Genomic DNA, 12,597 nt, shown 5'->3' with positions numbered 1-12,597 from the left:
TTGAGTGCCAGGGTACATTTGTGATCGTGAACTAAGTTGGACCTAGAGACGGCCTTTTATTTATAAATGACTTCAGTTCAGCCGAAATCCTGTCTGATGGGAGTCAGAAGTGACAGAGGTTACCTGTCATTTTTCAAAGGTTATTTACATTCTTCATTTGTTGCTTCTTTCTCGACCTTCTGATTCCCTCTCCCCATTTTGAAATGAACCTATCTATGTGTGAAAAGACCTGAAACATAGTTCCATAAAATACCATATATACTGCATGTACAGGGGAGGATATTGACAAGAAAAGTATGATATTGTAGAATTCTAGGGTATCTGTAGTATCAATTCTCCTTGTTTTGTCTCCCATATTATGGTAGTCCCACCTTAAAATATCAAAAGACATAATTTGGGGAAAGATGTGTCTCAAATCTCTTCTCCCATTGGTATTTATGTTTGGATAGTAGAGATAAATTTCCCTAGGTATACTTCTAAACAACAATTCTTCATATAGAAATAGAAGCTTCCAAGAATTGAAAATTTATGAAAATTCTGCTCACTGCCACAGCTGTCTATGGTAGTGATATTACAGATAGAACATGGTGACATGACACATAAGCTAATGTTTCGTACATACCCAAATACTTAAGTTTGAGGTAAAAATAAAAACATGCCGTCAAAACATGTTGAGAGGCAGAATGTTTCCTTCTTTTAGAAACAAATGGGATGCATTTCGGATTCTTGACAAATTGTTTTGGCTTTTAATGCTTCCTTTGTCTTTTCTGCATTCAAGACTACAAAACAGACATCTCCATTTCATTTATGTAACTTGCTCCACTGACTTTCCTGAGCACATTCACCCTTTATGACATAAAGAGCTGTTTCAAAATGAAGGCAATCTGCATTACTAAATAGACTCAGAAAGTGAGATAGCCTGGTGAGTGTCAGATCTGTCATGTTCTATTAAATTCAGTTAAGCATCTTAGAGCACATACTTCAGGATATTTCAGGCAGAGTATAAAAGTCAAGGCCAAATTATGCTAATCCAGGATTCTTGGGTCAAAGGGAAAAAAGACGAAGGCCATTTGCCTTGGTATCCCTTTAAAAATGACTATTATTGAAAGAATAAACAGACACAAATAAAATAAATTGCAGTGGTAATTTCCTCTGCAGGGCTGCATAAAGAATCACTAGTCTTGTGCAAGAAGATCCAGAAAGCATTTTCTGGAAGGCTTCAGCATAAAAATTATGCATGTTGAATGTAATCTCAAAGAGCCTTGATAGTACAGGGGTTTAGTGCACCCTGTTATTAACACAGCTGCCTGCAATTTACTGCTGGTTCGAATCTCTCCAAGGCTCAAGGTTGACTCAGCCTTCCATCCTTTCTAAGGTAGGTGAAATGAGGACCCAGTTTGTGGGGGCAATAAGCTGACTTTGTATAAAACATACAAAAGAATGAAGGCTATTGCTTAACGCATTGTAAGCCGCCCTGAGTCTCCGGAGAAGGGCGGCATATAAATCAAATTAAAAATAAAAATAAAAATAAAAATAAAAGAAATTAAGCATCTGGAGAACCCACATTTTACAAGCCTTCTGAGTAAAGTGTTCAGGCAAATGAAAATGTGGGAGATACTATATGACTCAGTGCTGGGTTTCAAATTTTTTTACTACCGGTTCTGTGGGTGTGGCTTGGTGGGCGTGGCTTGGTGGGCGTGGCAGTGGAAGGATACTGTAAAATCTCCATTCCCTCCCCAATCCAGGGGAAGGTTACTACAAAATCTCCATTTCCTCCCAATCAGCTGGGACTTGGAAGGCAGCAAATAGATTGGGGGGGGGGGCAGTCAGAATTTCCACTACTGGTTCTCCAGAACTGGTCAGAACTTGCTGAAACTCTGATTTGACTAGTGCTGTTGTAAAATTGAATGACCTGTCCAGTTTGCTTCTGTTAAGGAAATGGGGGAAAAAGTACATCTTTTTTCCTTTAGATGAGCTGCGATGGTGCAGTGTTTAGAGTGCAGTACTACAGGCTACTTCTGCTGATCACCAGCTGCCAGCAGTTTGGCAGTTCGAATCTCACCAGGCTCAAGGCTGACTCAGTCTTACATCCTTCCAAGGTCGGTAAAATGAGGACCCAGACTGTTGGGGACAATATGCTGACTCTGTAAACCACTTAGAGAGGGCTGTAAACCCCTATGAAGTGGTATATAAGTCTAAGTGCTATTGCTATTCTCTTCTGACAAAATATTTTAGGTTAGCTGTGTGAAAGTGGCATGATGAGACTGCAAGAAGCAACTTGCATGTCATTATGGTGGCAACTGCAACAACAAAAAAAGCTACTTTGCATTATTTCTGCACCTGAGAGATAAAAGAAAGATGAGCAAATATAACTTCCTTGCTTCTGTCAGTAGGCCCAGAAGCAAGTAGGCCCATGCCACTTGCTTCTGTCAGTAGGCCCATTACTCTGGCAGGTGTAGCTTCTTCTAAGAATGCAGTTTGTCTGAGGTGTGTACCATCCCTATAAGGTAGACTACAGTACTTCATAGGAACAGAAATGTGCAAACACTGATTGTGTTTCCTTTCCTCCCCCGTTTTAGTTTCATGACAGTTAGGGGTCTCTCCCCACCCTCTCTGAGGTGTGTGTTTGTTTGTGTGTGTGTGTGTGTGTGTGTGTGCTGTCTGAGACAGTTTTGCAAACAATTTTTTTGGCCTGGGTTCAAGTTTCATTTATCTGATCATTACCTCGGTAATGAATCTTCCCTCTGTCCTTCAAGGCCAGCTTGTTTATTGACTACAGTGTGTGTTTTATCACACATATTTGATTTACTGGGGGAGGCAATATCCGCATAACCTTTGTTACTACAATTTGAGAATGTAGTCCCTTTCCCAAATATATAAATTAGCAGTTCTACACATGCTCTTCTGTAGTATGTGGGAAAGAGTCAAATGTTCAGAACATCAGTTTTGTTTGCAACAATGCAACTTTGTTTCAGCAGGCCTAAACATATATTGTTCTTTTCTATATTTCTATCCAATCAGTAAACAAACTTTAGTACCCATTATGTGGGCTTGGGTGTTTTTGTTGCTCCATTCTAAATTCCACCAAATTATTTCTGTCGGTACATAGACTTTTCCAAGGCTACAATCCTGGTCAGATTTCCCAGTGCACAGAGCAAGAGTTATAGTCTGGGGAAATCTCAGAACGAATTTAGGAAATAAATGTTTGGTTCAAAAACAAGACTCTGCTACACTATTCCAGCAACTGAAACCCTTCATTTGATCTTGTAGAAGACTAACTTCATTCTAGTTATTGTTTTGAATCTACTTTATCAACATCTGCCAGCAATATAAAGGCTACTTTGTGAAAGGTCGGCAGTTCGGCAGTTCAAACCCCTATTATAGGTCTCCTGCGTGAGCAGGGGTTTGGACTAGATTTAATTTAATTTAATTTAATTAATTAAATTTATATGCCTCCCCTCTCCGAAGACTCAGGGCTCCGATGACCTCCAAGGTCCCTTCCAGTACTGTTACTGTTGCTATTATGAATAGCAAGAAAGATCTACATAGAAAAAGCACCTAAATTTACTTGTTTACAAATTTAAACATAGATGAAGTCCAAGTCAAGATCATTATAAATTCTGAAAGAAAATTCATTTGTAACATAAATGAATGTAACATAACATTTGCAAATAAACAAGTTCAAAAGGTAATTTTGATGATGCAGTTAATTTAGGAAGTAGTAGAAATTTGTCAAAACATATCAAAGCTGACAGATTTTTTTGCACTGAAATAAATATGACTGAAAACTATTTAAATTCAGCTGGCATGGGCTCCCAACTAAAAGAGAGAAATGTTGTGGGCAAATCATATTCATCAGAGAGCAAGAACAATAGAAACAGAAAAAGAATATTCACCATACCTTGCTCACACAATCTCTTCGTGAGAGATCCTTCATCTTGAAAATAAATAATTCGCTTTTGTACAATACTTGCTCTGTTTGGAAAGAGAAAAATATAGCATTTATAAAAAGCATTAAATAATTAAGATATTAAAAGTAAACTTAGTGCAGGAAGTAACCTTATTTTCATTATATTATATCAATAGTTTAAATCTAACTAAGCCGATTTGGAGATAAGAATTGAAATAAGCGTGTGTGTTCTTTTTTAAAAAAAACCCTATTCCTATCCCATCCCTTTCTCACTTTCAGTAAATCAAATTGTACATGGATGATTAAAAACTCTATGGACTATACAGCCATGAAACCAATGTTCTCCTTCCTTTCTCCTTCTTGTTGATATGCCACAACACTCCAGATATCTCTTAAGGAATATAATGTCTTATCTTACTTAACATCCTCTATCATTTGTAAGAAAGAGAACTATCAAATAATATTATAATAAGTCACAAGTGAGATAAGCAAATAATTAGACCACAGAAATTCCCAGTCCATTATATAGGGGGGAAAGGGGATTACAGTTCCAACTCAAATGTCATTTTCTGCTCTTGTTTCCCATGAATAATGTTACTAACTCTGAAAGGGTGTATTCCAAATCCTCCTTGGTGGTACAAATTTCACTTTATTGGTCATGTTTCACTCTAAACCCAATGATAAAGAGGAAATAGAAACATTTAAATACCTGAGTGATAAATTATCAAAATTCTACAAGGTCTTTCATCATGTGAATAAAGTTGATATAAGACATAGTTATAGAGCAGGAAGCCCTTACATTAAATTTCTTCTCTATCATGAATACTCTGGGGGTCTTATTAAAGCTACTCTATTCTCTTTCTACATTTGTGCATGTGCTTATTTTCATTCTGATTGCAATCTGCACCCGCCTCTGCTAAAGTCTGCCACCATTCTGAGAGCAATGACATCATTTTTTTAAACCATAGAATGTCTACAGTTTCAAGCATGATACTTTTAAGTAGGATTTAAGATCCCCATCTTACCAGCACAGTCATGAAAGAACTAGAGAAGTACTATAGATTCAAGACAGAGTATTTCTGCCTGCTTAAAGAATGCCTTCCTTAAGTATAACTGTGATGGAATTCTTCCAGCTCCAAAAAGGATTGAAGGACCCTTTACAGAAGGCTGTCGGGAATTAAGGAGAGCCACAGTGAGAAGAAAAAGGCCATACGAATAAAAGTCTGCTCACAAAAGTCATTGTTTTCATTCTCAGAAGCTGCTTTTTTGTATAGCCCAGATAGTTTTGAGATGATGCATCCAGTATTTTTGAAATATCAGACACTCTTTTGTAAAATTTACAGTCTTGTACGGCCACAAAAATGGAACAGACAAAGTTAAGCACAAAGCCAGATTTTTGAAAGTCTCTTCTTGCTCTTTGATGTTTAGAGTTTTTATGGACACCAATGCACTTTTTTCTGTATTGGAAATTCCAAAGTCACCAAAAATACAATAAGACATCTTTTCTTTAAAAAATATACTCCCAGAGCAAATCAGTTTCCTTTAAATGATATTTAAATATTAAATACTAATATTTATTTTAAACCTATTATGATAAATGTCCATTTCTATCTGTGGGTATCAGTAAGTATCATGGGGATGTGTGTAGACATATGTAATTCACTTCTTTGAAAAAGTTTTCTTTGCTTTGTTCTAATTTCAACCTACTTTTTTAGCACCAGACAAAAAAGAAATTGTCAGGGTCTGTTCTGTGCCTCAAGTAAAAAATGCCACTTATATCATTATAAAAAAAATATAAATGATTAAATACTATTTATTTGGAAACCAGCAATTTCAAAGAAAAAAGGAACCTCTTTATTTCCCTTTATCATTTTGCTGCATTTGTGAATTTCATAGGCCATGAGATAACTGACATCTTGCTATAAATCTCAAACCTGTGGCTATGAAAACACTTCATATGATAGTGTAGAAACTGTCACTATTATTGTGCTTTCTTTTTTATTTTTTGTGTGCTTTCATTTGCCTCTCTCCTGCTTTTTTCAGTATCTCAAATCTTCACATTTACAATTACAAATAACAAGAAGAAGAATCATAACAGTACAACTAAAGGGAAAAGTATAAATGTTTAGGGCATACAACAAGGGTGTATTTGTGCCGGGTAATGGGTGTCGTATATGTAATCTTCGGTGTAATGACCCAAGAACACAAAAATGAGGTTAGAAGAGCCACAGAGGCATCATTTTGCAAGATAAAAATGAGAAATCCTAACATTTAATTATGTAGCTTGTAAAACGGTGGCTCCAGAATATACCTAAAAATAAGCCTATAGAGATAACAGGTCTAGGTTGTAAAAGCTTAGAAGAACCCTAAATCAGGGATGGCGAACCTATGGCACGCGTGCTGGAACTGGCACGCAGAGCCATCTCTCCGTGCACACCAGCCATTGCCCGTTTCTCTTCCAGGTTCTGGTGTGCACATGCACACCAGCCAGCTGGTCTTCGCACGCACAGGAACACCAGAAACCGCAAGACCAGCTCCCTGGCACGCATGTGCATGCTGGAAAGCTGAGCTTCCAGTTTCCGGCAAGTGCATGTGCACCTGCCAGCTGGTCTTTGCACATGCATGCGCCTCAGAAACCAGAAACTCAACTTCCCAGCACGTGCGTTCATGCTGGGGAACTGCTCTTCCGGTTTTTAATACTCTCGCACATGTGCACCGGGGAGCTGCTCTTCTCCTTTCCAGTGCTCCCCTGCCCACCCACCTGTGATCCTGTTTTGGCACTTGGTGCCAAAAAGGTTCACCAAAATTGCCCTAGATGATAACAGAGAGTTTTCTATATGCTTTTACTTCTATCTAGAGGTCATTTGAATTTTTGCACCCCAGATCTAGCAGCCCTGATGAAAGAGCTTACTAGATGTGGCCCATTACTTTGACTGCATGGTTTTATAGGTCTATGCATACTATACTGAATAGTTAATTATTTGCTATAACTATTTACAGACATCCAAATACAAGTAAAATATCTTGTTATACACATGTTTAAGCTTATGCCCACATGAGAAATACCCTCATTAAATTCTGTATATTTGTTTGGAAGGGAAGATGTGTGACTAATAATATGGTTCATTTTTATATTTAAAGGCTTTCTACTAAAAAAAACAACATTGGAAAGTAGGGAAGAATATAGCCCAATAAAGAACACATTTTCCTGACAAAAAACATCAAACCAAAAGTTATTATTTTACAGTTTTCCATTTTTAATGGATACAGAAGATCAGAAGTTAGCTCACCTGGAATTAATCAGATGCTGTCATCAGAAGAAATTAAGGATAAAAATTATGGAATTTGGCATATGTTTCTCACAGGGGTAAATATGTTTGCTGGAAAATATTGCTGTTTACAGTTCATTGGCTCTAAAACATGACATGAAATATGAAAAGCTAATCATGTCATTTACCTATTTGGCCACTTTAACATACTAGTTAGGGTACCCCCCCCCCATAAGATTCCTGATTCAAATGATATTTTCCCACAAACCTGCCAAGTCATCCTTAGGCAAGTTAGTCTCTTTCAACCACTCTACATGGCTAGAGGGAGGATTAGAAATATACAGGATAATTGAATCACACTATGGGAAGTACTGAAACACTCAAGCACTACATAAATGCCAGGAATTATTAATATTGGAAAGTGTTGTTTTCATTTGTTAGGATAATAATCCCAAGTGACCAAGCATGGAGTGTTTAGTATGCTTCTGTGACACAATTAAGTATTAGATGTCCCCAATGCACTATCACTATCATAAAATGATAACATTAATAAGCCACTTAAAGTAATTATGAACATTCCAAACAGTTTTTCCCCTAAGCTATTTGATTAAGGGTTTGAATATTTATAAGATTTCTGCTCCTTTTGTGCTAACAAGATTTCAGTTCTTGCTCTATTAAATTGGGTTGGATTTCCCCCCCTGCAATTCATTTAACTTCATCATGATAAGCCATCTCACTTCATATATGTGTCATTTGATTTAAATCAGTTTGGTTTCTTTTAGATATCACTGTCAAAGTGTCACTGCAGTTAGTGGACCCAAGCTTTGATATGTACAGATGTAATTTTAAGGGCTGAAGCTGGCAACTATAAGTCTTGGCCTTCAGATCTCTTAACCATTGTCAGATAATATTCTTGAGAATTACATATGAATCCAAGAAACTGCAGAATATATTCTGCACTTTCTTGGATTCATATGTAATTCTAAAGACTATTGTCTGACAGCTTGGAGAGATCTAAAGGCCAAGATTTAAAATGTCCCTTTTAACATGTTTTTTAAAAGAGCTATGGTGGTGCAGTGGTAGAATATAGTACTGGAGGCTACTTCTGCTGACTGCCAGCTGCCAGCAGTTTGGCAGTTCAAGTCTCACTGGCTCAAGATTGACTCAGCCTTCCATCCTTCCGAGGTTGGTAAACTACGTAGAGAGGGTTGTAAAGCACTGTGAGGTGGTATATAAGTCGAAGTGTTATTGCTATTGGTACATGTGTGTGATATATGCAACAGACATTAAAAAAGAAAGAGGTTTTAACTGCCCGTTTGCTCTTGTTATTGGACCTCACTGCAGATGCTTCTGAGTTATCAGCCCCAGAGTTTAAATCTTAAGCCTTTCCCTCCCACTCTTTTTGACTCAATTGAAAATTGGCTATTCATTTCTCAGTGCCTGGATTGCACTTGATGTACAGTATGTTTGTACAATGATTCATCTAGATTACGCAGTTGCCAGTTTCAGCCCTTAAAATTACATCTGTACATCAGTGGTAGGTTTCAACATTTTTTACTACCGGTTCTGTGGGTGTGGCTTGGTGGGCGTGGCATGGCATGGCTTGATGGGTGTGGCAGGGGAAGGATACTGTAAAATCTCCATTCCCACCCCACTCCAGGGGAAGGATACTGTAAAATCTCCATTCCCTCCTCAATTCAGGGGAAGGTTACTGCAAAATCCCCATTTCTTCCTGATCAGCTGGGACTTGGGAGGCAGAGAATAGATGGGGGCGGGGCCAGTCAGAATTTTTACTACTGATTCTCTGAACTACTTAAAATTTCTGCTACCAGTTCTCCAGAACTGGTCAGAACCTGCTGAAACCCACCTCTGCTGTATATATCAAAGGTCTACCAATAGCAGTGACACATTGTTAGAGTTTGCGGCAATCCAACCAGCACACAAATAAATAATTCAGCAGGATTCATTTATAGAAGAAACTTGTTTATATACAATAATATAAAACATGATGCATGTATACAATACCCATGCAGCTCTTGCAACGTGGTAGCAAGTACAAGGACAAGCAGAAGCACAGAATCACAGAAGTTTATAATCCAAGGATAAAGTCTTATATATATATATATACAGACCAGTTAAGCTAAGCCACGCCTAGGCTCCGAGCTGTCTCACGTGGCTCACAACAGATCCTGTTGTTTAGTCACCAAACAGTTCCCATTGGCTGACTTGTTGTTATGGCTATCCCAGCTCATAATTTCTTATACACTGTCACATATTAACTCTATTTAGTATCTTCACAGTAAAACACGCCATTGGCATGCTACTAGCACTGAATTTTTACAGGTTCCATCACACCCTCAAAGATCGGTATGCCTATAATACAAACTCCATCTTCATTATCTCTACATTCACTGTCTATAGCGGGTTAACATCTGTTCTGACATAATTCTAGGTTAAATAATAATGTCTTTGGAGGATTCCTCCAAGCCATTACTACCGACAAGCTCTTTAGTCAAAACTTTGATGAAGTACTATCTAGTATTCTTCCAAGCATATTCAAATGCTCTCATTGCCAAGCTTGAGAAATTAAAAGCAATTTCTTAATTAAGCCATGAAAAGGTTGGAAAAAATCTATGCTGGATTTAAAATACAAAGGATATAAAAAGGAACTCGTGTTTACAGAGAACAATCAACTGCTTGAAGTAGCCTCATTCTACTATGCAGTACTATAATAGTTTTATTTTGTATCTTGTCTAGGTATGGTAGCTTTTGCCAATTTAGAATCAGAAAGCTTGACATACTAAGCAGTTAAAACAAAGGCCTTTCCTTTCCTTTCCTTTCCTTTCCTTTCCTTTCCTTTCTTTTCCTTTCCTTTCTCCTTTCCCTTTTCCCCTTTCCCCTTCGCTTTCCCAGTTCTAAACATGCATAACAGGTGTAATCCTTCTGGAACATGCCTGTGATTTTGTTGTCATTACCATTTGTATTTTTAATTTTAATTCCAAATAAAAGTTCATAGGGAAAAAGCTGAAAGGAACACTGAACTTCATAACTTCATACTTCCTAACTGGGGCAGTGCCAGAGTTGCATGCTGTGAGTCTGAATTCAAAGTATCCACAGATATATTTTGCAAAACATTTTTTCCCCATTTTTCTAATATCATGAGCTCAAAATAATACATTCTATTTGTAGACGTTACGGTGATCAATGCTTCATGTATGTTGATATACGTTGATATTAAAGGTTGCAGGACTGCATCAATCACCTTAAATTGGTCCATTTTAGAGCAGCGGATCAATTATCATAAGGTATTGTTCAAATATATGAGGAGGATTTTCCCCATAAATTCTTTATTCCAAACACTTTATATCTTTTCCTTTGAGACAGAAAAGTGTTAGAGGAATACAGGAAAAAGGGAAGAACAGGAAAGTAATTCAAAGTAACCCTGCTGATATAGAATAGAATAGAAAAAGAGAGATGGAAGGGATCTTGGAGGTCTTCTAGTCCAACCCCCTGCCCAGGCTGGAAACCATATACCACTTCAGACAAATGGTTATCCAACATCTTCTTAAAAATTTCCAGTGTTGGAGCATTCACAACTTCTGCTGGCAAGTTGTTCCACTTATTAATTGTTCTAACTGTCAGTAAATTTCTCCTTAGAACTAAGGAGTTCTTGCTTCTCTCCTTGATTAGTTTCCACCCATTGCTTCTTGTCCTGCCCTCAGGTGCTTTGAAGAATAGTTTGACTCCCTCTTCTTTGTGGCAACCCCTGAGATATTGGAACACTGCTATCATGTCTCCCCTAGTCCTTCTTTTCATTAAACTAGACATACCCAGTTCCTACAACCGTTCTTCATATGTTTTAACCTCCAGTCCCCTAATCATCTTTGTTTTTCTTCTTTGCACTCTTTCTAGAGCCTCCACATCTTTTTTATATCGTGGCGACCAAAACTGAATGCAATATTCCAAGTGTGGCCTTACCAAGGCATTATAAAGTGGTATTAACACTTCACGTGATCTTGATTCTATCCCTCTGTTTATGCAGCCCAGAACTGTGTTGGCTTTTTTGGCAGCTGCTGCACACTGCTGGTTCATATCTAAATGGTTGTCCACTAGGACTCCAAGATCCCCTTGAGAAAGACCAGGTTAAGCAACAGACATGGCAGAAGATTTCAGAAATGCTTTTTACTTCAGTAAGATTGAATAACAGAGACAAGAAAGCCTGTCCAACTTTCTCTTTTATGTTAAAAACAAAATGGGGTTATTTTGCATTTCTTTTCCATACTTTCCTCCTTCCCAGATCTGTGTAATCTTTCCTAAAAGCACTCCTCCTCTGAATGATTCATTCATTCATTCTGCCCATTTCCAAGGCCATCTCCAAATTCCTTTACAAAACTAGAGAATCTCTTTTAAGGAAATCAAAATATATATTTTAAAATCCTGGGCCCCAAAGGATCTAATGTTCTCAACTATACTTATTGTCTTCAGAATAGATGAAATTTCCATGGAAGAAAAGAGAACAGAAAGGAAGTAGGGTTTTTAATTATTTTTAATACCACAATTTATTACAATATTAGGCCATTATTTATTATGTGAAAGGAATGGGTGTGCTCTGAAAATGATTTGAAAGAAAAGTTTTGCACTAAATGTAAATGAATTATTTCTCTACTATTCATTAACACAGTCCTTTATTTTGGCTTTTATGAGAGCCTTAAAAAAGATGTTCCTATTTCGAGACTTGCACAAATTGACTCCATAACACTATGTTTTCTTTCAAGACCCACAGTCTTGCACTTGCCCTCCAGAATAATTTTATAACTGTCCATAACTCTATTATCTTTAATATATTTGCAAGGAAAGGGTACCTTTAATTCAGTGTGGATTCCTGGTGATTGCCCAGATAAATCCTTGAAGTTTCTTGCAGTGGTAAAATCCAATTTTTTTTACTACCGGTTCTGTGGGAGTGGCTTGGTGGGCGTGGCAGGGGAAGGATACTGCAAAATCCCACTCCAGGGGAAGGATACTGCAAAATTCCCATTCCCTCCCCATTCCAGGAGGAAGGATATTGCAAAATCTCCATTCCTACTCCACTCCAGGGCCAGCCAGAGGTGGTATTTGCTGGTTCTCCAAACTACTCAAAATTTCCGCTACCGGTTCTCCAAACTACTCAAAATTTCCACTACCGGTTCTCCAGAACCTGTCAGAACCTGCTGGATTTCACCCCTGGTTTCTTGGCAAGATTTTGGAAGTGGTTCTCCACGACCTCGTTTCAAGGGCTGAGAGGGAATGACTGGCCCAAGATCACGCAGCAGGTTTTATGCATAAGGCAGATTAGAACTGAAGTCTCCACGGTGAGTTTTTAGCCTGGTGCCTTAACATTACATCAAACTGGCTTTTCTTTAATATGGTTTATTAAAACTG

At 37.8% G+C, this 12,597-nt stretch overlaps 1 protein-coding gene across 1 annotated transcript in view; it reads right to left on the bottom strand.

The window, feature by feature from the left end:
- Nucleotides 1-12,597, bottom strand: part of SPON1 (spondin 1) — a 313,993-nt gene that overhangs the window by 199,098 nt on the left and 102,298 nt on the right. The window contains exon 4 of the mRNA XM_034417147.3: nt 3,902-3,975. Coding sequence (XP_034273038.1) covers nt 3,902-3,975 — 74 coding nt within the window. The remainder of the gene's footprint in view (nt 1-3,901; nt 3,976-12,597) is intronic.

The sequence above is a fragment of the Pantherophis guttatus genome, chromosome 1 (assembly GCF_059756535.1).
Source record: "Pantherophis guttatus breed Tessera chromosome 1, ASM5975653v1, whole genome shotgun sequence".
Taxonomy (NCBI): Eukaryota; Metazoa; Chordata; class Lepidosauria; order Squamata; family Colubridae; genus Pantherophis; species Pantherophis guttatus.
Note: the sequence above shows the minus strand (reverse complement) of the source record. Positions and strands in the feature narration are given on the sequence as shown.